The sequence below is a fragment of the Emys orbicularis genome, chromosome 6 (assembly GCF_028017835.1).
Source record: "Emys orbicularis isolate rEmyOrb1 chromosome 6, rEmyOrb1.hap1, whole genome shotgun sequence".
Lineage (NCBI taxonomy): Eukaryota > Metazoa > Chordata > Testudines > Emydidae > Emys > Emys orbicularis.
Window position 1 is genome coordinate 104,373,079 of NC_088688.1, and position 27,255 is coordinate 104,400,333.

At 41.2% G+C, this 27,255-nt stretch overlaps 1 protein-coding gene across 1 annotated transcript in view; it reads right to left on the minus strand.

Annotated features, from left to right (window-relative positions):
• Positions 1–4,249: 4,249 nt before the first annotated feature.
• The window catches only part of DENND4C (DENN domain containing 4C), a 108,108-nt gene continuing 85,102 nt past the window's right edge, over positions 4,250–27,255 (minus strand). The window contains exons 24-33 of the mRNA XM_065406964.1: positions 24,214–24,394; positions 22,477–22,586; positions 18,210–18,385; positions 16,591–16,773; positions 13,953–14,142; positions 12,815–13,060; positions 9,906–10,023; positions 7,830–7,983; positions 4,852–4,916; positions 4,250–4,502 (exon numbers count right to left, since the gene is read on the minus strand). Coding sequence (XP_065263036.1) covers positions 4,366–4,502; positions 4,852–4,916; positions 7,830–7,983; positions 9,906–10,023; positions 12,815–13,060; positions 13,953–14,142; positions 16,591–16,773; positions 18,210–18,385; positions 22,477–22,586; positions 24,214–24,394 — 1,560 coding nt within the window. The 3' untranslated portion in view covers positions 4,250–4,365. The remainder of the gene's footprint in view (positions 4,503–4,851; positions 4,917–7,829; positions 7,984–9,905; positions 10,024–12,814; positions 13,061–13,952; positions 14,143–16,590; positions 16,774–18,209; positions 18,386–22,476; positions 22,587–24,213; positions 24,395–27,255) is intronic.

A 27,255-nucleotide genomic window follows, 5' to 3' on the forward strand; every position in this document is an offset into this window, starting at 1 on the left:
TTCACAAATGCAATGTGAATTTAGAGTTTAGCCAACATGTGAAATTCAGCTATAAGTAAGACTAACTTAGTAGTTTTTTGAGAAAGTGGAATATAATTTAAAGATACATTTTCTACGTAAAACAAATTTTCAATTAAGATGTTATTGTCAACTAGTATATAAAATATGAAGACAGAATATAGCTATCAGCATTGTACACAGATGTTCTATTATTTTCATGGTACGTTGCACAACATTTTAATTCAGTTTGCTATTTGTTCTATATACACAAACTTTTTGGAATCTACTGCATTTTCATTTACAATAATTACAATTAATCTTTGTAATGTTCTGGAATTTATTCACTCTGCACATCCAACACTCAATAAAAGTTCTCTATTGAGAATCTTGATTTCAAACTGTTAAAGATCCCATTTAACTTTACAGAAAATGTAAATATCTTGTTTAGTAAAGGGAAACAAGGCAGGTTTGGTGCATTTACAATTAGATGAACATTGGAAAATATTGCTCTCTTCATATAATTAACTAGTAATCCAAAATTTTAAAGACCATATAAATTCAAAGAGATTTTCCTGTGTTAGTTATCTGTTTTATGCTAATATGCTCCTTTTAACATCTCTCGGATTCACTCGATCACATACACACACTTCAGCATGCTTGCAACCAAGTTGCTCCCAGCTCCACTTATGTGATCATTTTGGTTTGGACCCTGACTTTGTGCAGTCCAATAGCAGCCTCTTCAGGAAATAGTCATCTGCAACCATTATCTTTATGATTATAAATTAGGTTTCCAAAATGTATACAATGAAAGCACTTCCATCCCATTCTTGGCTGCTGGTTACATGTCAGACTAGAACTGTTCTGCCTCTGGAAGCCAGGGGTTCCCAAGTTAACAAGGCATTTCTTTTCCTGCTTATGTAGAAGGAAAGAACTGGGGCTGAACTCAGATTCCTCTTTGGATGACACCTGGGGGAAGCTCACTCATACACAATGGATGTATGGTAATTTAGATCATTGGGGGAATATAGTTCAAAATGTTAATTCTTAGTCAAGCAGCTTCCAATTTTACTCATTCCCCCCACATCCCCCTCCCTCTGGAGTTTATTAGGTTATTCATTTGCAGGGAATCATTTATAATTTCTTCAGTGCCTCGAGGAGGGGGAAAGCCCATTTAAAATGCAAATGGAAAAGTTTTAAGGAATTGTCCTCATGCATTTTGGGTCAGATTTTCGATCATATGGGTATTAACGTGCATTCAAGTCTAGTCAGGTGCCATACCTGTTTTCCAAGTGCAGTCATGGGTGTTTGCATATTCAGATTAGGTAAGCATTCATCTCTGAAAATCCAGCTCTAGGACAACTTGCCTCAATCTCTAATGTTTGCAGCTAAATATTTCATATAAAGAAGTCAAAGGAGGAGGAACAGGAAGTGATATGTGGTCAGGAGGAGGCAGCAACTTAGAAGGAGCTCTCAGTATTTGCTTTACTCCAAGTTCTTGTGAGCAAATCTAGCTGCATGTTAGATGAAATATTGTGATTACATCATCACCTTGAGGACTTTCACTTTTTCTCCTGCATAATGGAATCTATTCTAGAGTCAGCTAGTTAACCAGCTATTAAAAACTAGAATTAAAAACCAAGCAGTTTAAAATAACCCAAACTCAACAACAAAACAACAGTCCTCAGTGTGTCCTGGATTTTAAGTTGGAAAGTAATTGTAAGTGGGCTTTTTGACTTGACTTCATTTAGTTTCACACAGTGCTTTCAGCTAGCTGGGAAACAGGTATGTACAACAGAATAGAGACTACGTTATAACATGCAGAGGCATCAGTCTGATGTAGTAAATCCAGGGACGTTAAATCCTCTACAAGAATGATCCAGGATCGTAAGAGTATCCTTTTTACCTCATTAGCCTTAGGAAACAAACATTCAGTGCTAGATACCATGACACACAAGCTACTCTGGATGTTTACACAAGCCCAGTGTGATATTGTTGAAGATTTACAGCAATACATATGAGAGGGCTGTTAAAACAAAGCAAAATGATTAAAAGTGTCATCTACAATTATGTCTAAGAGGATGAAAAAGGAATCCAGTTATTTCGTTATTACCCAGTAGGCAAAACAACATATTATAAAGATCTTCTGCAGCCGGGGAAAATAAGGGTAGCTAAATATTTAGGATGCTCAAAGAGAATTGCTATTTAAATTGCTCCAAGGAGCCATAAGGCTTAGTTGCTTATTATTTAGGACCATCAGTGAGAGGTGATAAACTTTGTGCTGCTGTACTTTTAAAGCCAGTACTAAAGTAAAGTATTAGGTACAATCTTTGCTATTTGTATAAAACTTACTTAGATTAGCAACTACTATAATGCAAGTGTAAGTATTCAAGAGCATGCTTCACAGGGATTTTAAAATTTAAAATATTAACAATTACATTGGTGGGGAGGGGAGCAGAGAAAAGAAAATCAAGCACCGATTCCACAGGTGAGTATAAGAAAACAGCTCTATACTCATTGTTGAGTTGGTCTGAAATCTGCAAAACAACAAACTCAAAAAGCTAAAAATGACAGAAGAATTGAGATAAAGTTCTTGTACTGCGCTTATGCTTCTTTGCTTTTGAGATTGAAAATGCCCAATATTTTCATGGAGGGAGAATTCCAAATGAACTTACTATACTAACATGGCCTAGGATCACCAATTGCTATGTGTTTTGTTTTTTTTAAATGTGAGCATCCAGCCTACAATGCCAAAAATATTTTCTGATACAAATAGTGCAAAATCCATTTATTTGAAGGAACACATATCTTATAAAAATGTTATGTCAGCAACATGTTAAAAGTACTTTGATGTTTCGGGGGGGGGGGGGGAGGGGAGGGTGTCAGTTACTGGCACTTTCAATGAGATCCTAGTGCCCCTGTAAAGAGTTTAAATGACTGAAAGTGTGAAAATGAGTAAAGATTCTGGCATGGGAGTAGCATGAGCAGATTACATTCAAGCTGAAAGTGAGACCATGCTTAAGTCACATTGTTTTAATAATTCATTAATCCCTTCTCTCAGTTGCTTCTTCCAGGAGTGACTTCCTCAGTAGGGGATGGACATGTACTGATTCAGCTCACTTGATTGAAGCAGAAGCAGCAGGGCTATCCACAAATGTTGCCATGTAATTTAGTTATGGAAACATTTAAGTCACAGACCAGTGTCTAAGTTTCATCTTGCAGAGGACATGACAAGTATTGTCAAGCAGGTGCATGCGTTTTTCATCTACTGGCAATCAACTAAACATGGTTTTAACTTTTAAGACCAGTCCCTTGAACTCTTCAATTTCTCTGCATACACAACTTTAAGAGTTGTATATAAATAGATGTATAGTAAAAAAATATTGAATCTGGACCTACAATGCAAAATAATTATCCCATAGGTTAGAAAGATACCAGGTATGGGGCAACAGTGCCTGAAGCTGCAAGTTCACCCCAAGGGGCACTTTTGGGGGGGGGGGGGGAATCTTAATTTCTGGTCAATATTTGTTTTTGTCAAAACCTTTGTGCACCCTAGTTTCATTAAACTATCTCTGTAGCTTGCAGAAAGACACCCATCTCCTAGCTGCTCAGGGCAGAAGCCCATCATTGTTTGGGAGAACAAAGCAATATAATCAGAGTATATTTAATTTCATGTAGCAGGACACTGAATAGAGAAAAGCTAAAGTTTTATAATATAGCCAAAATGGAAGGTTGTCGTCAGTCAATAGATGTTTAGATTATTAACCGGGACAGGGACTACTGTCAAAAAGAGAGGTAATAACTAAAGCTATTGTTTGGTATTGTGACCAGTCTAAAATAGCTGCATTGCAAGTCGCAATTCAAGGGTTCCATAAATATGTACACACATGCTGCACCCATATGCAACAAACAGATCCCTCTTTACCAGTGCACTTAACATGCTTCTGGGCTAGAAAGGCAATCCAAACCATACACTTATAAAATATCCCAGTATTGATGGTCCTTAAGAAAGCCACCAACTAAATGCTTATTGAACCACCATCTCCCTTCTCAACCACTTGATGCTGAAGATGGTGGACAAGCAAGAAGAAACAAAATATATACAGAAAAATAAAGTTAAGGCAGATAAGCCATTCAAGAACTGAATATCCTTGGTATTAAGAAGTTTAAAGGTATTTTATAGCACTTTACACTATTTCATGAGATGACAAAATCAAAAATCAGAACTCGTCCCAAAGAGAGATTTGATCTGGATACAACTTGCTGGATTTAGTCTTCTTTTAGGAACTTGAATCCAAATCTACATATTCTCAGTTTTTGTCCCACCTCTTTCTGTTTCATGAAGTTCCATCACCTCTTCCCGCATTTTTATATGACAGGTGCTCCAAAGCATTTCCTGCACCACTCCACACTGCTGCTTGGCGGTGCATCTATTTTCTGCATTTTTTCAAGCACCTCTGTCGTTAGACTTTTATATGCAAGTCTGTACTCACTGTCAAAGGCCTCTGGAATAAACAGAGCATAGCTGAAAGTGCTGCTTAAATGACTTCAAGTGCACACCATAAATATTTTCCACAAAAATTAAGTTTCTTTTTTTAAAATGTATCACTCTGCAAGATCTAGCTGTTTTAAATGAACGGTAACTGAGAATCACAAAAGCAACACTTATATTAGTATTCATTAGTTACTCCTGAAGTAAGGAAGTCTGCCAATTGAACAGCTGCTTAGAAACTCCTGAAACCAATGCCAATTTTTTGAAGCTAGCTATCCTATCAGTCCATACACATTGAGCTTTCTCTTTAATATATTTGTGCAAATAAACATTATGCACATTTCACAATATTTTCAACTTACCAATGTCAATGTTCTCTCTCCCAAGAGACACCAAAGACAGGAAAAGGATTTCTCTATAAAAACTCCTGTAAAATATTTTAAAATGTGAATCAATTAAAGTACAATCTACCCTCAAGAAGTCAATGCTGAAAGCATGTTTATCTTCTATAAACACAGCTTTTTTTAAAACTATGTTTCCAATGTTATTTGTATTATAAGTGGTTTGTTAATCAGTGTTGCGAACTCATAATTTTATGAGTCCTGCAGTTTTTGGTGTGCTTCTTTGAGCCCAGCTCCTAGAGTCAAGAGCTATATGAAAAATCTCATTTTCATTAACAAAAATGTTTTAGCCACCATGCTTGTGGAGAAAAGGTTGAAAATGTGACCCCCCCATAAAGGTTCACAAACTACAAGGCAAGTGAAAAAAAAACAAAATGTATTTTTAGTCTCATTTTTAAATTTCTCATGATTTTTTTATATTTGGGATTGGGATCCTGGGTTTAGTTTCAGGATATCAAATTTTCACTGGAACAGAATTATCCACATATTAAACAAATAGGTGTATGGAACTAGGAGCAAAAAAAAAATTAGAGATTGTATTAATGAATAAAGTGCTTTCATTTTAACACCTTGAAAATACACAGTTTCTGTACTTCAGTCACTACTCACTTAAGAATGGGATAGGCTTGCAGAATTAAAGACATATGCACAATACTCTTTGGCAAACTGACACAGAGCTGGCCTCTTGGTTTCATACAGTCACTGCATTCTTTGTAAATCAATCTAGATTGTGGCTGAATGAAGAAAGGGAACAGCCTACATCTCGAGGGGAGGAGGAGGCAGAAGAGAAGAGCCAATCAAGAAGCTCTGGGAGTCATCCCCAAAGGTGGCAGCTGACTGTACCTATCCCAGGTCTCCTTACAGCAGGGGTCTCAAACATGCGGCCGGCCCGAGGAGTTATTTGCTGCAGCCCGCCAAGTTCCCCGCGTTCCCCCGGAGGTATTTCCTGCGGCTGTCAAGCTCCCCTCACCTGCCGCCCCCCCAGCGCGCCACGTCCCCCACTCCTCTGCCTACCTCCAGGCACTTCCCGCTGCCAAATAGCTCTTTGGCGGCACTTAGCACTTTCCAGGAAAGAGGGGGGAGGAGCGGGGAGCCGCGCGCTCAGGGGAAGAGGCGGAGAAGAGGCGGGGCAGGGGCGGAACCTCATGGAAGGGGTGGAGTGGGGGCGGGGCCGGGGGCAGCAGGGGGCTTTTGTACCTTTATATGAAAAGGTGTCAGTGATGTGGCCCTCGGGCCAATGTACTAGTCCTCATGGGGCCCTCGTGGTGATTTGAGTTTGAGATCCCTGCCTTAGAGAAAGGGTCACTGAAGTTCTCATGCACTCAGAGTGAGTGTGTGCAAATGAACATGCACCACTTGGTATTGAGTAGCCTTTGTAGGAGAAGGAAGGAAACTGCCAGCCTGGCTACAGAAAGAGTGGGAGAAGCACAGACAGGCAAGCCTCAGCCAGGCACACAAAACTATCTTTACAACCACTCAAGTTCAGCTGCATGTGAGTTGCTGGCTAGGAGGAATCAGCTCTGCATTTTGCACAATAGTTTTGATTAAGGGAAAAAACTGGCATCTGGAGGCTGAGGAATATTTATTACCCTTATTCCTAGGGTTACTTTCAGGTCCCAAAAAAGGACACTGCCAGAGGGGGAACTGGAGGGGGTATTTATGGGGGTGCTGGAGGGGTGTTTGTGTACTGGGAGGGGTACTTGAAGGGGTGTGTGTACTGGGAGAGGGTATTTGGGGGTTCTGGAGGGAGTACCTGTGTCCCATAGGTGCCGTCTCCGTGGGTGCTCCAGGGCTAGAACAGTCACCGGGAGCCAGCTCCTCCTCCTCCCCCCCGCCTCCTGCCCACTGGCGGCCCCGCTGATCAACTCCTCCCCCTCCCTCCTAGCGTCTCCCAGCTGCTGCAATCAGCTGTTCCGTGGCATGCAGGAGGTGCTGGGAGGGAGGGGAGGAGTATTCCATACAAGAACGTGGTATTAAGAGCACTGAGTACCATGCTTCAGTCACGTAATGTGACACTACTGTGAACTGTAATAGATATGACACTTCGAAAACTACCATTATATGCAACTACCATTTTTGATTGGAATTGCAAGCACACACCACTGTAAGCACCAACACACACAAATATCTATTTAAAGATGAATCTCTAGAGAATGATGCTTCGGGGCACAGACACTTTTTTGTTTTGGGGAGGGGAGTGGGGCCAAAGTTACTTTAAAAAAAAAAGCTGTTGAATGTAGTTTTTATATTATCTAATTATTATAGCAGGGACAATTCCCTGATAACTCAGTTTGTTCATGTCTGCCCAGGAGGGGTGCAATCCCCTGGTCTCTGCTACTTGAAGTCCCTCTCTTTTTCCTGGGGTATTCGCTGGCTCTTGGTAGCTGGGGCAAGGTTGACAGTCTCTCCTGCAGCAGGCTCTGGCTCCTTTTTTCCCTGGCTGAGCAATGGCTCAGCAAGCAGGGTTTCCCGTCTTGTAAAGAGGAATTCATAGGGTGCTTTCAGATCCTTTGCGATGTAAAGGTTTCAATGACAAATGTAAATTTGCTACATTTATGCAGCGAGGCCCAAGATCTCCACATGTTTTGTATCTGCTTTTGCATGCATATTTACTTCACTTATGTATATAAAAAAAAATATATCAGTTTTTGTGTACACAACTGGGGGTCTAGCTATCTGATTTGCAAATAACTGCAGCAACTACATGCACAGGAGTAGATCTACACATGCCAGAATCTTTATAGATCTCCAAGTGCCCATATGAAAATCTGATCCTAAACATCTGGCTGTTGTATGTGTATTGACTGGGAGTCTCAGAGGGGGTTGAATGTTCTATAACCATGTATGGGAGGCCATTACAACACTTAAATGGTATGTGATCCTGGTGTAGGTTTGGGTATGAGGGTGGGGGAAGATAATAGAAAACACTGTCCCTTTACCTTTGTCGTTTGATGTCTGGTTTAACTTTCTGCAGAAGGAGGTTGATGGGTTCAACAACATTGTTGTGTTGAATGCTCAGTTTGATGTTCTCCACTAAAGTGCTTGTTGCCTGCTGATCTTCTGAAGCTATGGATGATTTCTTCTCCACTGAATCTGGTAGGAGAATGCAGCATTTCAGACCAATACAAAAATAGAGGTAATTCTTAAACAGTCTCACTCCCATGAAACATGCAGTGAGTACAAGATATATGTGGTCTTTGCATGCAGAGACATTTTGCCCATCTTTCAGAAGTTTCCTCTACAATGGAATGGCTTTGCCTATTTAGGCATTCTGTCATCCTTTAGTGTGGCAGAAACTGTGTAAAGCATACACACTCTTTGAGTATGTCCTGACAAGGGAGCACAAGAGACCAAACTGCCTCTAGTTCTTGACATGTATATTTTTGTAACAAAATCTTTGTATATTGACACGGATATAAAAATGGTTCTTTTTAAGTGCTACAGTATCTTGTTAATTTATATTGAATTCAAACACATTGATTGTTTCCAGGTGTAACACAGACACACAATCAGATGTATTTGATGCATGTGGCTGAAGGCTACCATGTTTCAGCCATGCTGCATTAGTTCGTTGGCTGCAAACTGAACAGAAGGTTAAGTGCATTCTAAAGAAAATAAAGTTAGTAATATTTATGCCATCAGGTGACCTTTAAGACCAGTTTGTAAAGAAAGAAAAGTGAAGCTGCCATTGCAAAATTTGGGCTACATGCTACCATTAATGTAGCAATGGTGAAGCTGAAACAGAAATGTTGCAACAATGACCATCAGCAGCTGATCTAATCTGGCATCATTTGCACACTTACTGCAATGTTTTGGTGCATGAACTGGTGGTTCCAAAATGACAATGAACTGACTTAATAAAAACAGTGCATCAAGGGGGCAGTGGAGTTTAGATTACAGGCAGAATCAATACATAGCAAAGTTGCATAGTAAGCAGCAAGCAAGGGGCATTTGTTGATGAAAGTCATGCCAGACACAGTGATCACTCTAATGAGTTTGGGATAGCCTGGATATAAAAGCAGGATTCAGTGCATTTGGTGAACATATTTTCCAGATATTTTCTGAATTTACTGCAACGGTACTATTTGGCCAGTTTTTCAGCACAAAAACCATTTAAAACAAACGCTTTGTTCCCTTGTTTACATCATATGAGTTTGTATTGGGGGTGTGCTAATTAAAGTTATAAATACAGTATTGGAAGATTCAAGTTGTCATTCATGTTTCATATGGATGTCACCAGCCCCTTATTAAAGAAAACAAAAACAAAGCAAATGGCACTATCATCCTCCTCTGGTTCTCCCAGTAAATTTTTTGATTCAATCAGTTTGCTTAGATTTAAAGCTCCTCTGGGGAGGGAACTCTTCTTCCTTGGTGTTTTACAGCTCTGAGCTCATTTCTTAAAGTTAACACAAACAGAACACCTCAGTGCAACAAGAAAATATTTGAGACTGATGTAATACAAGAGTACATAGTACACTGCACATGCATGTTTCAAACCTCTCCTGCTGTAGTGGAAAACCATGTGAATTGAAGCTAACGGCATAAACACTATAGCTACACATGGTAAATTAGGATGCAGAAAGGTGGCACCTATTTTTTTTTTTTTTTTAAACAAAAGCAAAATTTTATTTTAGAAAGATTTTTCTTTGTAGCAGTTCTTCCCTTTCATGACTGTACTGACAGGTCAGTAACATAGCAAGAAAGTTCAGACCCATGCCCTTATTGAAGTTTATGTACAGGCTGCTATCTGATCAAATCCTTCCCCTATTTTATATCCGATACAGAAACATGCAAAGAATACTGCAATTTGTATACAAAGGAGGAAGACAACAAATGCTTTCATATCAGCTTTCACATAGTTTACATTGTATTGTCATTCAAAAAGTGGTGGGTGCTTTGCACACAGAGGGGAAGACAGTTCTTGCCATGAAGAGCATACAATCTATAAAGAAGTCACAAGGTAAGAAATGTTTAGCGTCACCTCTCACTCCCCACCCCACACTTGTTTCACTTACTGAGATTTCTCCAAGTTATATATAGAGGCTCTCCAGGATCTTGGTGAAGGTTGATGTTGTCCCACAGTAGCTGGATGTATACTAACTTACTGTCTTGAGACAGAGATGACAAAGGAAGCTAGAATGAGAGAAAGGGAAGTTTAAAGCGGTCAGCCCAGGATCATGTGATTAAAAACTTGATAACAGGTGCAAAAAGGGTTATTTCTTATCTCTGTTGCTGAAAAGATTTGTGCTATTCATTTTGAGACACAAAAATGGAGAGGCTAAACTGCAGATTTCATTTGGTAGGAATTGAATAGCGTATTGTTTGCACTGCAGTACTGAGTGGCTTTTTTTTATTTAGCTTAAACCCCTTCCTGCGTGATATAGGCTAAACCAAAAAAGACCACTTGTACTGGCATCTACTCAGGCTGTATTGATAGAAATATATTATTTGTATTGCATGAACACTTAGGCGCCTGAGTCACAGGCCACGGCCCTAGTGTACTATGCACTGTACAAATGCAAACAAAGAGATGGTTCTTATCCCGCTGGTAGTATGTGCCTGACGCACTACTAGCAGATGGTGATCCTGCTGCAAAAGGCTTTACATTACCTTTCTGTTGGTTTCCAAGCTCCAAGAAAGGAAAGCATTTGGACTCTATGTAACAGGTGGGACTGTTTGTACAGCAGGTTGGGAAAGGCAGCTGCTCACAGGTATTTACTAAGAACACAAATTACCCTAGTAACACCACACACCTAGTCGGTTGGTTATTGCAGACACATGAAACTCATAATTACAGCTCAATTTTTCATAACTTTTGTAAAATTAGAAGTGCCTTCTGAATGACTATGAATTTGCTGCATGAATCAGAAGTGAGAGCTGGACAAGAAAGCTGTGTAGTTCATTCTGAGTCAGTGTAGGCTTTCCCCTAATAATACAGGGTATTTTCCAATTTAGCTTGTAAAGTTTCCCAAGTGATGAGTCTTCAGCCACATCTGTTAGACTATTCCATTACATGGTTCAAATACCTGATGACCTCTAGTATACACATTTGGCACATGTGCAGAAGTCAGATGTGTTCCTATCTGAAAAAAATCTGGCCCTTAAAAGAAAGGATGAAATGCCAGAAAATAATGCACCTGATTCTCTAGTCTTTTCTTACATTTTTATATGATGTGACTCAATGAAGTTATAACAACAAAAAACTGGTGGAATGAAGCATGGAATCCAGCCCAATATCTGAAAGAGATTTCACAGTGTGGTAGGGAATCTGCCTTGCTGTGATGTGTTATAATTTAAAGCTGCTGTTCATGAGTTAGAATTCCCCAGAGCTTCTTTCTACCCCCGACCATCAACAGCCATTGAGAAGAATCTCACTTAGTAGCTTTTGAAAAATCTATAAAAGGATGTAGTGGCATTACACCCCATATTCTTCATAGAGATATGGTTATGATATGGATTATGGCATAACTAAGATGTATTTTATGCAAGATGGGTCATGTAAGACATCATTGGAAAGGTTATGATTTACTGAATATGATTATCCTATTTGTATGCATGTATCATTTTTGTATCTGAAGTTAGGAATATTGTCTATGCATCTATTTCAAATGTGTTTACACCTGGGGAACGCCCACTAGACAGAATGCAATCAGTCTGGATGGCCGGTTGGGAAAGGCCACTAGGGAAAACAACAGGTCTTTGAAGATGCTCATCTCCCTCTTCCTGGGAAGCCTTCCTGGGGATGCTGCAAACAGCCTTTGAGTTATGGCTGCAGGAACATGTGACCAAGTCACCTGGTATTGGACTCTATGATGATAATGTTTTTCCACTGATTGGGGGTAGGAATCACACTGGGAGACAAAAGATTCCCGTCATATGCAAAATCTATTTAAGGCAGGGGAGTGTCATCAACGTGGTTCATTCGTTCATCATTGACTCCCCACCCAAGAAAGGGGACTCCTGGAAACACTTGAGAGCAAAAAGACTGGACTAGGGGAGAAGGACTGATCCCAGGCAAGAGGGTTGTCTGACCTGTGAAAAGAATATCTGGAGTTTTAAGCTGCAAGCAAATACTGCTTGCCTTCAAGAATCTCTGCAATCTGCCTACAACAACATTTAGGGTGAGAATTTGCTACTTATAACCAGTTTCTTTAGTATATTAAGCTTAGATTCCGTCTTTGTTTCATTTGCTAGGTAATCTGCTTTGATCTGTTTGCTAAATCTTATAATCACTTAAAATCTATCTTTTGTAGTTAATAAACTTGCTTTGTTTTGTCTAAAACCAGTGTGTGTGGAAATCATAATTTTGGGCAGAAAGCTGTGTATATCCCTGTCCACATTGAGCTTAGGCTGTACAATTCTCTGTGCAATGCAAGATGGTACAATTTTGGGTTTACACTCCAGAGGGGGGTGTGCACTTGAGTACTGGGCAGTTCCTTAGCTGAGCCTTCCCATGTAGAGCTGATCTCAGCATCTGTATGAATAGCTGCAGCTGGGTGCATCCCTACCTTTATGTGTGCTGGTTAAGTTCAGTCTAAAACTTGAGGGAGGGCTTGGCTGGCTTGCCTCAGCAATACAGTGTAAAGGGAGGTCAGGCTGGTGGGCCAGGCGGGCTCAGTGGTACCCCAGTCCCAGGCAGCACCCCAAAAGGGGGGTGGTGGGGAAAAACCCATCAGATGCCATGGCTAGAGAACAGTTTGACCAGCAGCCAAGTGCTCTTATTCACTCATCATCCAAGATAAGATTCCTTTTACAAGATTCCTATTACCAATATTAGAAGTAGAAACGTACGATTTGGTATTAAAAAAAAAAATCTAGATTTTAAACTATTGTCAAGCAAGGTTTTCCTGACATTTTCTATAAACAAAAATAATTCAATATGCTGCAATGTTTGTGCATGACCAATTACTCTTAAGGCACCTACCTGCACCCCATCATTACAGTGTTCCGATGTCAGAATGAGTCCTGGCAAGTTGCTAGGTAGATCCAAGCGCCGAAAATACCAAACTAGGTTCCAGAAAATGATGGGATGTTGGTTGATAAATGTGGATGTATGAATCACTTGTTCCCCCTCATTCTCTAACAAGGATTCAAGCTCTTTACGTAGCACCAGAGGGCTCAAGTAGGGCACAGACAGAGGGAGAGGATTGGGCCGTTTCCCTAAAGGATCCTGAAAGAACAGCAGCAATTGTTACTTTACAAAGTCAAAGACTTTCAGCCCCCAGAAATACTTTTGAGGATCATTTCCCACAGCAATCTTAAATTGCACTGCTGCAGAACTAACATTTCTAAGTCTTTGGAGGTAATGAATGCACGACAGATATACCGGGGCTGTCAGTTTTGATTTCTGAACTTTTCCTTCTCTTTCCTCACAAAAACAGAGCTTGTTAAAATAATTGCTCTACAGAAGATTAAAAACAATGTTGCAATACATTAGAATGCAAGTCCATCAGGAGGCAGTTTAAATGGAAAACAAACTTCACCGTTGAACAGCAGCCACTCGAAGTCCATCAGAAGGAGAGAGATATCCTTGTTAACATGGAAGTACTTATTGTAATGAACTCTATTCCCCTGCCCCCTTCTCTCCCCACAGGATATAACATCTGAACAATTTTTTGGTGGGGAGGACAGGCGGTACATGAAGGGAATGACTTGCATATACCCCTTGGAATAATATGCTATTTATTATGATTAGATGGTCAATTCCAGAATGCTGGTCACTTGTTTATAAATTTCTGATCGCTTTAGAAAGGTTAAGGAAAAGTCTATTTCCAGAGGGAGAATTTCAAATCAAGACGCACTACTTAAAATGTATACAGGAAAGTAAATCCTTTCAACCATGTCAGAGCAACTGAACCATGGAAAGACCTAAGATATCAAGACACACTTAGAAGAAAATACTTTACTTTTACGGAAAGGGTCAATATACATTTGAGCCTGGTAGTGCCCACATTATTCAAGAATGGCAAGCAGCAGTAGATCTCTCAGGATGTTGTTCAGGCAGCAATTCATTAGCACTGGGTTAGATTCACTTAATATCAAACATCTTATTTGCAACCTACCACAACTTCTTGCAAGCTATTTGGAAGACTAACTGTTGAAATGCCATGAGATGGTCTGTGTGTGAAATCAATATTTTGCAGAGGGCCTCCGACACTGTGGCTCCGGGTCAAAGATGCTCCTCGTTTTGATGAATTGATAACAGACGTCTTCATAGCCCTGGGGCCCTCACTCTGTTCTTCTGGCACATCACTATTTGGGTTTCAGAAGAGAATATGTTAACATATTGCTACTCAGCAAGGCTTACTGACAGACAATAACCAGAGAAAGACTCTCACATAGGTGTACCAGGTAGTTTTCTATTGAAAGGAAAGCCTCAATCATTGGGTTGGCACCACACTATTCCACAGAAAAACTCAGCACAATATTAAAAAAAAAAAAAAAAAAAAAAAAAAAGGTCACATTTTAAAAGAACATTTCCGTATCAACTGTGAAAAGCACTTGAAAGTTTTTAACTAAAACCTGCCATTATGGAGCTTATGACTCTAGTGCAGCCACCTTGCTTAGAAACAGAGCTGGACAAGAACTGCAAGGTATTTTCTATCAATACATACTTACTATTTCAGATGAATTAATTTTGGTCATGCTCACATTTTACATCACCTTTCCTTGTGTTTGCTTTCTCTGAATGGTCATGCAATTGAGTTTTAAGCGTAAGTGTTGTGACAGACCCAGACCAGTGGGGTATAGGAGTCTGGTAGAAGGCAAATATACTGGCCACTGGATGAACAATTTTCTGTTCCTTGAATGACCAGAGCAGGGGCTGCCCTAGAATCAATTATGACTCTAGAATCAATTATGACAAGCAGGCTAATCAGGACACCTGGTTTAAAAAGGACCTCCCATCAGTTAGTAGGGGTGTGTGCAAACAGCAGGGAGTGAGAAGGTGTGCTGCTGGAGGAGTGAAGAGTTCAAGTGTGATCAGGATCAGGAGGAAGATCCTGCAGTGAGATAAAGAAGGTGCTGGGGAAGGGCATGGGGAAGTAGCCCAGGGAGTTGTTGCTGTCACGCAGCTGATACAGGGAATATTGTAGACAGCTGCTATCCACAGGGCCCTGGGCTGGAACCCGGTGTAGAGGGTGGGCCCAGGTTCCCCCCATCCCTCCAACTCCTGATCGGACACAGGAGGAGTTGACCTGGTCTGTGAGAAACACCAGAAGGGAAGGTCTAAATTGGAAAGGGATCTGGCCTGTCCCCGACCCACTAGGTGGGACACAGAGACTGTGGGGATTGTTCTCCGTTTCCCCCATGCTGGCCAGTGATGAGGTTAGCTGAGTGGACGGCAGGTTTGAGCCACTAGCAAAAGTGGCCAAACTGAGGGCTGCTGTGAATCTCTGAGGCAAGCAAATCCGCCTATAAGCGCAGGACCCACCAAGGCAGAGGCGGAACTTTGTCACAGTGTTCACGGAAAGCAAATTTATAAAGGACATGCATAAACGTTCGCAAAAATCCTTAATTTTAATATCATGCTAGAAGTGCTCCCACACTCTTGCTGTCAGGGAACTGAAGCAATACTGTGTGACTCATCTGACCAGTCATAACTAAGTAGTGCAGCTCATTCAGCAACGGCACACAATGAATACTCTCAGAACGATTTGCAATCAATGCACTGCACACAGTTGAACTAATCTTTAAAATTCGGTTACTTTATAACAAATACAATTTTTTTAAAATCAGTCTTCTTCCACATATTTTGCAGCAGAAGAGGGGTTAAATTCATGGGATGAAATTTTAGTTGCAAATTATCTGTTTGGCTCCACTGAGACATTTGTGATAGAGTTAAGAGACACTAATGTAAGATGATAAACCAGTTTAAATCTTTGAACATAAGATCAACGAATATTACACAAAATACGTCATGTTCACACCTTAAGAGTCTCACTCAGAAGGGCATAATTGAGTTACTCAAATTTTCCAAACATAAAATTTTAAAGTTTTCATTAAATTTGAGTTTGATAAAAATTTTGTTGAAAATTCAATTAACAAAAGCCCCCCACAAAAAAATAAAAAAATTTGCTCGTTTTTTTAAACCAGTTCTACACAACATAGGGCTACTGACTCTCATGCTTCTTTACAAACTGCCACAAAAGAGTGATAGCTTTTCTACGACAGTGTTAATATTGCATATTATAGAACTGCTTATGCTAAGCACTCCAAAACCTCTTACCTTAAAGAGATGATTCCGAACAAATTGATTATTTCCATAATATAATAAAACTGTATTAATTCCATATACCGGAAAAGTGCATGCTTAAAATAACTTTAAAAATACACATTAAAATTCATAGGAAATTGCTCCAAGTTCACGTATAACTGAATTACAGATTCAACTGCAGTTCTACAGGCAGACTGCTTTTAAGGCACTAATTCATAGAGATTAACTTAAAGCAATCAGCTAACAAGTATACTTACAAGGTGCAAAAAGTGAGGGAAAACCAACCAATGATAATAGTAAGAATGACTTTTCTATATCATATTTGGCGCACACTAGCGTTTAATATACAGTGGGACAACAGTATGCTAAATTTTCACTTTTCAATAAGAAACACAATATTGAAAGTGCTAGTAATTTCTAACAGTACCATCACAAAAGTATTTTGTTTAGAAACTAAGAACTGTTTTCCCCTTTCTCCCCAATACCTTTGCTCAGTTGCAGAGCTGGTTTCTTCAGCTATGGTCTGGTTGGACTTTAGGTGATCTGAAAAACTGATCAAATCAGCAACAGCAGGACTGGACACAGGTTTCTGCTCCAGAGGATCAGTGGTTAATGGAATATTTCCACTATGTAAACTATCTCCAGATGTACTTTGTTTCAGAAAAAAGCTAAACAATGACATGAACAAGAGAAGGGGGGGGGGGGGGGGAAGGGGGAGGCATTAAACACATACATTTATGTATGTTTAAAAAAAAGTTGATTTTCCAAATATTTAGTCAATTACAAAAGAAAAAAGAAGCACTGTACATAAACCCTCTTCCAAAATCACAACAGTAAGACTTGCACTGAGCTCCAGAATGCAACTGACATCCCCCTGTCATTACTACAAATATAGAGAGAAAACACCAAACATGTGAAGTTAGTCCACACGCTACCCTATTCTGCCATTTGCAGAGTTTAAAAAAAAAGTCCACTTTGGTTTGGGTAAGTAACCACTTTAAATAATATTTTGTTGTTTCACAATAAAAAGATTTGCTACATCAAGACCATGTATAATTAAAGATGCAACATCTTGTTTTCCTAGTGATCTTTTATGTATAACCTTTATAGATACTTTGGCTCTCCCAGGCTTACTTAAATCGTAAGGAATAGGTAGCTTATAGCTAGTTCATACCACTAATGACAACGTGTGCTATGTGAGATCATTTTAAAATTATGGTCAGATTGTGATATTTTTGTCATCTGTCTTCACCATTCAATTTAATGTGGCAGAATACAAAGTTATTGGAAGGGTTGTATATAAAAAGGCTCTCTGGGCTATGGGTCTCATGGTCCTGTTAATTAGCCAAGTTCTGTACCAACTTAAAACTGATATCCTGCAATAACGTGACTCTTGCTAAACCAGTCTTGGAGGGAAAAACCTTGCTTGTTGACAGCAACAGAGGGTCCTGTGGCACCTTTAAGACTAACCGAAGTATTGGGAGCATAAGCTTTCGTGGGTAAGAACCTCACTTCTTCAGATGCAAGAAGTGAGGTTCTTACCCACGAAAGCTTATGCTCCCAATACTTCGGTTAGTCTTAAAGGTGCCACAGGACCCTCTGTTGCTTTTTACAGATTCAGACTAACACGGCTACCCCTCTGATACTTGCTTGTTGACGTTTACAAAGTGTTCTATATATAAAACCTTTTTGAAAAGCTAGTTTAAAAAGCTGTACATACATTAACCTTGATATAAAAAAACAAAACAAGAAACAAAGACAGATATTCTGCCTTCCAAATGGTTACATTTATGGGGCACACACTCATGAAAATGAGACGTTTGGCAAGTGTAAATGACTAACCTGAGAGTTCAATCCTTTCTAGCTGCAATTACTATAATCTTCAATGGCTTACAATATTTTTAGTATGCTTTACCCCAATCACGATTGTACAAACAGGGAAACTGCTAGTGATGTGTCCCAGCTGTATATGGTAATAAGCGTCTTTGTTTTGTTCCTTCCCCGAAAGAGCCTTAACTTCTGAATATTAATACTTTTATAACACAACACAAATTTTGAAGTTGTGTAAAGTGGGAAAGGTAAAGCTCTTGGCAAACCCACTAACCTCGCAGATCCACGCAAGTCTTTAAACTCCACATTAAGAAGAGGTAAGAAGGTGTTTTTACAAAATGGACATGTGGTGTTCAAGTTAGAGTCATCTGCAGCCCATCCAGCCATAATTTCTTCATCATAAACCAATGCTCCACAAACTCTGCACTGAGAACAGCTTGACATCAGGACCTACAAAAGAGAATGAATATTAGCCTTTTTCACACGGTTTTATAGGTGTAGCGCACACAGTGGCCCAGCAGATAAGAAAGGGGAAAAAATTCATAGGCAGGAGTTGTAGACCAAGCATCTCAGAGAGGTGATTAAGAAAAAGCAGAAAGCCTACAAGGAGTGGAAGATGGGAGGGATTAGCAAAGAAAGCTACCTTATTGAGGTCAGAACATGTAGGGATAAAGTGAGAAAGGCCAAAAGCCATGTAGAGTTGGACCTTGCAAAGGGAATAAAAACCAATAGTAAAAGGTTCTATAGCCATATAAATAAGAAGAAAACAAAGAAAGAAGAAGTGGGACTGCTAAACACTGAGGATGGAGTGGAGGTTAAGAATAATCTAGGCATGGCCCAATATCTAAACAAATACTTTGCCTCAGTCTTTAATGAGGCTAATGAGGAGCTTAGGGATAACAGTAGGATGACAAATGGGAATGAGGATATGGAGGTAGATATTACCACATCCGAGGTAGAAGCCAAACTCGAACAGCTTAATGGGACTAAATCGGGGGGGGGCCCAGATAATCTTCATCCAAGAAGATTAAAGGAACTGTCACATGAAATTGCAAGCCCATTAGCAAGAATTTTTAATGAATCAGTAAACTCTGGGGTTGTACCGTATGACTGGAGAATTGCTAACATAGTTCCTATTTTTAAGAAAGGGGGGAAAAAAGTGATCCGAGTAACTATAGGCCTGTTAGTTTGACATCTGTAGTATGCAAGGTCTTGGAAAAATTTTTGAAGGAGAAAGTAGTTAAGGACATTGAGGTCAGTGGTAATTGGGACAAAATACAACATGGTTTTACAAAAGGTAGATCGTGCCAAACCAACCTGATCTCCTCCTTTGAGAAGCTAACAGATTTTTTAGACAAAGGAAACACAGTGGATCCAGTTTACCTCGATTTCAGGAAGGCATTTGATACGGTTCCACATGGGGAATTATTAGCTAAATTGGAAAAGATGGGGATCAATATGAAAATTGAAAGGTGGATAAGGAACCGGTTAAAGGGGAGACTACAACGGGTCATACTGAAAGGTGAACTGTCAGGCTGGAAGGAGGTTACTAGTGGAGTTCCTCTGGGATCGGTTTTGGGACCAATCTTATTTAATCTTTTTATTACTGACCTTGGCATAAAAAGTGGGAATGTGCTAATAAAGTTTGCGGATGACAAAGCTGGGAGGTATTGCCAATACAGAGAAGGACCGGGATATCATACAGGAAGATCTGGATGACCTTGTAAACTGGAATAATAGTAATAGGATGAAATTTAATAGTGAAAAGTGCAAGGTCATGCATTTAGGGATTAACAACAAGAATTTTGGTTATAAATTGGGGACACATCAGTTGGAAGTAACAGAGGAGGAGAAGGACCTCAGAGTATTGGTTGATCACAGGATGACTATGAGCCGCCAATGTGATATGGCCATTAAAAAAGCTAATGTGGTCTTGGGATGCATCAGGTGAGGTATTTCCAGTAGAGATAAGGAGGTGTTAGTACCGTTATACAAGGCACTGGTGAGACCTCATCTGGAATATTGTGTGCAGTTTTGGTCTCCCATGTTTAAGAAGGATGAATTCAAACTGGAACAGGTACAGAGAAGGGCTACTAGGATGATCCGAGGAATGGAAAACCTGTCTTATGAAAGGAGACTCAAAGGGCTTGGCTTGTTTAGCCTAACCAAAAGAAGGCTGAGGGGAGATATGATTGCTCTTTATAAATGTAACAGAGGGATAAATATCAGGGAGGGAGAGGAATTATTCAAGCTTAGTACCAATGTGGACACAAGAACAAATGGATATAAACTGGACATTAGGAAGTTTAGACTTGAAATTAGACGAAGGTTTCTAACCATTAGAGGAGTGAAGTTCTGGAACAGCCTTCCAAGGGGAGAAGTGGGGGCAAAAGACATATCTGGCTTCAAGACTAAGCTTGATAAGTTTATGGAGGGGATTGTATGATGGGATAGCCTAATTTTGGCAATTAAATTGATCTTTGATTATTAGCAGGTAAATATGCCCAATGGTCTGTGATGGGATGTTAGAGGTGGGATCTGAGTTACTACAGAGAATTCTTTCCTGGGTGCTGGCTGGTGAGTCTTGCCCACATGCTCAGGGTTTAACTGATCGCCATATTTGGGGTCGGGAAGGATTTTTCCTCCAGGGCAGATTGGCAGAGGCCCTGGAGGTTTTTCGCCTTCCTCTGCAGCGTGGGGCACGGGTCACTTGCTGGAGGATTCTCTGCACCTTGAGGTCTTTAAACCACGATTTGAGGACTTCAATAACTCAGACATAGGTTAGGGGTTTGTTACAGGAGTGGGTGGGTGAGATTCTGTGGCCTACGTTGTGCAGGAGGTCAGGCTAGATGATCATAATGGTCCCTTCTGACCTTAAAGTCTATGAGTCTATATGGCATCAGAATGACAGTCTGAAGATCTCAGCCCTGCCACTTACTCGCTATGCTAAAGGCCACTTGGTTAGCCTTTTTGTGGATTGCTGTCTACCTATAAAATGGGAACAACATTCATCCATTTTGTCAAGTGATTTGAGATCTATTAAAAGCACTATTTAAGTGCTAAATAAATAAGAACAGCTCTTATTTAGCAATTACATGCCACTTTTGACACATTCAACATACATGACGCATACAAACATTAACACTGACAAAATGCCTCTAAAGTGTTTATTATAAATCTGTACGTTCCTGTTTTTACTAGGCCTTTACAAATAAGGACACTTTGTAAAAGCTTCACACATTGAAAACATGGATGTGTGGAGGAACACTGAAGAAATCTGCAGCTTTTCTCAATCTCCATCACAAGGCAGAAAGGAGTTCAAATGCACATACTTACTCCTTTTACCTTTTCTATCATGAGATACAATACTGCAGAATTATATGTAAAACAAATTCCACACATGGAGCTGGTAAATGATGTTGAAACATAGCTTGATGCCAATAATGTTAAGTTTTGTAGTTCTAGCTGTGATCAGGGATGATCTGGGTTACATTCAGATAGTAATGAGAGATAGAGCTATGTTTTGCTCTTTTTAACTTGGTTGGTTGAAGCAAGTTTTCACTGGTGGAAGTCCCAGGACTTGGTGAGGTCCAGTTTTAAAAGAATCAAGTAATGGAGGAGGGGATGGACTATAGGACCTCTATACTTTTCAAGTCTATTTTCTATGACTCCCATTTTCTTGGAGTTTCATTCTTTGAACACAATGGGTTGCACTTCAAAGTCTGTAGTAAGGATTTTCTTTTACTATCCTTTATTTTTCATCACACTATGTAGTGCAACAGTTAGATAGGCTCCTCAATCCTCCAGGAGATCAAACAGTTGTTTAAAACAGAGAGACTATTTGGGTCCTGGATACCTGAATTGAAAGAGCTGCAGGAACTGCTATCATGAGGCAAAGCTGTTTCTGTTAGTCACGTAGACATCAAACAAAAGGTTAAAATGCACCAATAGGCAGCGATGGGAGATGCTGAAGGCAGCATGCTAATTCAGTTTCCCATTAGGCCTTGTCTACACTACCTCAGTAAGTCAACCTAAGTTACACTACTCCAGCCACGTGAATAACATAACTGGAGTCAACATAGCTTAGGTCGACTTACCACAGTGTCTACACTGTGCTGCATCAACAGGAGACACTTTCCCTTCAACTTACCTTACTCTTCTCGCTTCCGTGGAGTACTGGAGTCAACCGGAGAGCACTCTGCTGTTGATTTAGCAGGTCTTCACCAAACCTGCTAAATCGACCCCTGCTGCATCGATCAAAGCAGTGTAAGTGTAGACATGGCCTTAGTAAGGAGTAGTTATCAAAGAAGAATGATTCTGAAGGAACTTGGTTGTCCCCTCCCCCCCCCCCCTTGTTTATTTAAATTCATTTGTATTTAAAATTACTGTAGGATTTGACCCTGAAGGTGTTGAACTCTTCTTAATGAAGTTAACAGAATGAAAGGGCATTTTGCACCATGAGAATATAAGAAGCCCGTATACTGAGTGTGTTTCTTCATACCAAAATATTTTTTAAAATAAAAACTTAGACATCATTTTACCTCCATTGCACAGTTCTGGAAGATGCTGGACAAACTGGTATTGTGGGAGGATCCATGTTCTGACTTCTCAGAATCCAGACCTTTCATACTTCTTGGGAACGAAACCTCACCTGTATAGGAGTAGTTAGATTCTTTATCCAAAGTAAATGCAGTTTATTTTTCTTCAAATGGATAGTTTCACTAACCCAGAAAAAAAGTGACATTGCCAAGACTACAGAAGAATTAGTTCCAAGATTCTGTATGAGTAAGTTTATAGCAGCAATATTGTTATGTAAACATTACAATAGAGTCCTATATTTGCCATCAGCATTTCCAAGTAGTTTTTGTGCATCATTAATAAATATATGATATATTGGCACAAGGAAATTGGGGGGGAAAGGAAAAGTGATAGGAATGATATGTCTAACAGATTTCACCAAAGAGAAAGGAAGTTGAAGAGCAAAAAGAATTGTCCAACTATTTGTTATTGTACAATGCCTACATCTCTTGAATATTGATATAGCCACACAAAGAACAAGAAAAGGAAACCAATGAGAAGAAACACCAAGCTAGGGGTGCAAGTGTCACATCAGGCGCTCACTGGTTTTGGCTGAGCCAAAAAATAGGATAAGCCTGTGGGTGATACTAAGGGTTGGGGGGAGAGGGGGGGTCAACTTCTTTATTCAACCGGAAAAAAAAAAAAAAAAAAGTTAGCAAAACCATCAAAATCCTGCTGCCCAAGTGGAGTATAGGCTGGGATCAGTTCCAGATAGGAAACCCCCATTAGTCCCATTTGTTCAGAGTCCTGGTCAACTTCTGCCACTCACAGCAGGCAGTCTTGACTGAGCCTTTCCTTTCCAAGGGAAGTCCCCCATCTGCAGGCTGCAATCCTTAGGTCTGCAATCCATCTCCCTCTAGGCATGTGCGTTCCCCTGGTTAGGGCAGCTGCTCTCCAAACCTGACTCTTCTCCCTTATATAATATTCCCTCCTGATGAGAAGTATGTGGAAGGCCCTCCCTCCAGACTTAACATTTCTAGTAGATGTTGCAGGATGGGGCAAATTTAAGTCCCAATACCCAGGATAGACCATTAGTCCCTTCCTGTCCTGGGCCAGAGTGGTTTGTAATCCTGATCACTGAGGATATCAAGGTTCATTCAGTTTTAGAACGGAGAAGAAGACACCAACAACGTACACTTAGATATACCCACTAACCACTTCAGAGCTTCACAACAACTCAGCACCCAGCAGCTCCTATTATTCAAAATGGTGCTGAGCACTTTTGAAGATCTGGCCACATCATTTAGATGGCTAAATGAGAGCTCTTTGAAAAATCTGGCTGCTCATTTTTTATTTATTATTAATATTAATATTCTGGGGATACTCATGTATAGAACGCTGATTTTATATGAATAAGTAGGTTTAGCATAGCTATAAGAATTAGACAAAAAAGAAAAGATGTAATATTTTCCAGGCTCTCCAGACTCAGGAAATCCTGTTATAGCTGACTATCTTGTACAAAGCACTATGAACATATTTTGTTCTACATAACAAAGAGATGTATTCACTATGTTGTACTTACAAGAGAAGGCTATTAGTCTTTCCAAAGTGTATCAACTCACATTTGCAGATAAATTCTTGTGTTTGATAGTGCTACTGATCCCATTGCATTGAGCCATTTCACTCTTGTATTGATGAACAGCAGCTTCCCCTTTTCATTATATTCCAAAAATAGTGAATTAGGAAGGAAAAATTCAAACCTGTTGTGTAGTGCTGTTTCCCTACATCTCCGCTGCTGTTGCTGCTGCCAAGACTGGTAGTGCTTTGTGTGAGTTCACTGGTTACCAACCCAGGGATTCCTGGTTTTGGTGACAGATTGTCTCCTAAGATATGATCTTCAAAACCAGGAGGAAAGGTGAAGTCTGGTCGATGGGTTTCTTCCTTTAATTCAAAAAGAAGGAACTTAACATTTTGTTCCAGTATTTTCAGAACCACATGTATTTCTTTGACATTTAATCATTATTAAAAGTAATTCATGCAGCGCTATAGGTTTACACTTTCTTTACAAAACAGATTACGTCTCATCCCGACCCATACAGTCCAAGTGAGGCAAGTCATACCGGCAAGAAAACACATTGGCGAAGAGCTCATGGGAGGAAGGACACTGCAGACTACTGGTGGTAAGGAAAGCTGACAGAAGAGAGTTTTAAGAAAGGATTTGAAGGAGGAGAATATTCGTGACAAAACAGAACATTGATTGTTTCCAGGTGCAGGATCAGTGAGAAAAAACAGGTGCAAAGTCCAAGGTGGGGAGACAAAAAATAGGAAGTACTAAGGGCAAAAGCAGGAGAAAAAGAAAGGAATGGTAGTTGAAGTAAAGGAGAGCACAGACATAGGTGAGGGTAAGAAAGTCTGTAGGGCCTTGGAAGTGAGGACAAACTGAGTTTCTGGTAAAAAGAAATAAAAGGGGATCTAAAGAGTGGAGTGACAACAGTTAGAATGGCAGGAGAAGATTATTTCAGCAATTGCATTTTGGATAGATTGGACGGGGACAGATGAGAATGGCAGAAAGACCAAAAAAAGCAAAAGTTACAGTTTTGGATACTGGATATAGGGAAGAGTCAGAAAGATGACCTAGAAAAGGGGTCGGCAACCGGTGGCACACGAGCTGATTTTTGATGGCACGCGGCGGCGGGCTGAGTGAATGGAACCCCAGGCCGGCAGCAGGCTCAGCGGCTCAGCCTGCCGCCACTCTGGGGCTCCGGCCGCCGGCTCCTGCCAGCCGAGGTCTCAGCCGCTGGTCTGCTCAGCCCACTGCCAGCCTGGGGTTCCTTGGGGGTCCCCAGGCCAGCAGCGGGCGCTGAGTGGAGCTGGCGGCCGGGACCCCGGCTGGCAACGGGGCAGCAGCCGGAACCCCAGAGCGGCGGTGGGCTGAGCCGCTGAGCCTGCTGCCGGCCTGGGGTTCCATTCACTCAGCCGGCAGCGGGCTGAGTGGCTCAGTCCGCTGCCAGTCTGGAGTGCCGGCAGCACTCAGCCTGCTGCCCGTCTGGGGTTCCAGCTGCCGGCCCCTTGCCAGTCGTGGTCCCAGCCGGCGGCCCCACTCAGCCTCCTGCCAGCCTGGGTGAATGGAACCCCAGGCTGGCAGCGGGCTGAGTGGAGCCAGCGGCCGGGACCTCAGACCGGCAGCAGACTGAGCCGCTCAGCCCGCTGCCCGTCTGAGGTCCCGGCCACTGGCCCAGCTCAGCCCAGACCGGTAGCGGGCTGAGCAGGGTCTGGGATCCTTGTCTGGGGTTCCAGCCACCAGTCCCGCTCAGCCCGCTGCCGGTCTGGGGTTCCATTCACTCAGCTGGCAGCGGACTGAGTGGGGCTGGTGGCCAGGACCCCAGACCGGCAGCGGGCTGAGCCACTCAGCCCACTGCCAGTCTGGGGTTCCGTCCCGTCAGCTCCTGCCAGCTGGGATCCCGACCGCCGGCTCCCCTCAGCCCACTACCAGCCTGGGGTTCTGCTCACCCAGGCCGGCAGGAGGCTGAGTGGGGCCGCCAGCTGGGACCCCAACTGGCAAGGGGCCGGCAGCCGGAACCCCAAACTGGCAGCAGGCTGAGTGCTGCCGGCACCCCAGACTGGCAGCGGACTGAGCCACTCAGCCCCCCGCCGGCCCTGCTCAGCCCGCCACCGGCCCACTCAGCTCACTGCCGGCTGAGTGAATGGAACCCCAGACCGACAGCGGGCTGAGCAGGGCCAGTGGCTGGAACCCCAGACAAGGATCCCAGGCAAGGATCACACTAAATTGATAAGATCTGCATTTTAATTTTATTTTAAATGACGCTTCTTAAATATTTTAAAGACCTTATTTACTTTAAATACAACAATAGTTTATTTATAGAATATAGACAGAGACCTTCTACAAATGTTAAAATGTATTACTGGCACGGGAAACCTTAAATTACAGTGAACTTGGCACACCACTTCAGAAAGGTTGCTGACCCCTGACCTAGAAGTTGTGATCCTGGGAGACAAGGAGGACAGTGTAGTTGTTAAACAGCAGAGAAGGGTGGCAAAGGACAGGGATGAGAAAGAAAGGACAAGAAGCTCAGTTTTGAACAGCCAGAGTTTGTATGGGACATCCCAGAGAAGGAGGACAGGACAGAGAGGCAGGTAATTAAGATGCAAGACTTGATAGTGGAGAAAGATGTAGGGATGTAGCACAGGGATACAAAGAGAGACGGGGACTGAGAACAGAACGTCGGAGGGATGCCAAAATAGGAGGGGAGGTGAAATGATGAAGTATTATTAAAGGAAATACTGAAGGAAAAATCAGCAAGGTAGAAAGACAACCAGGAAAACCCAGTCATGGAAGCCAAGTGAGGAAGGAAAGGAAAGGAGTAAGTGATAATTGTCATAGGCATCGGACAGATCAAGACGACTAAGGAAAAGCTACAAAGAGTCCGGTGGCACCTTAAAGACTAACAGATTTATTGGGGCATAAGCTTTCGTGGGTAAAAAACCCACTTCTTCAGATGCATGGAGTGAAAATTACAGATGCAGGCATTATTATACTGACACATGAAGAGAAGGGCGTTACCTCACAAGTGGAGAACCAATGTTGACAGGGCCAAAAAAAAAAAAAAAAAAAAAGCTGCGCGTTTTAGATTTAGTTAAAAGAAATTAATAGTGACCTTGGTTAGGACAGTTTAAAGTAGAGTGGAAAGAACAGAAGCCACGTTGGTGGGGATTAAAAACAGAAAACTGGAAGAGAGGGAATCCAGGCAGTATGAGTAAATAATATGCTCCAGGAATTTGGA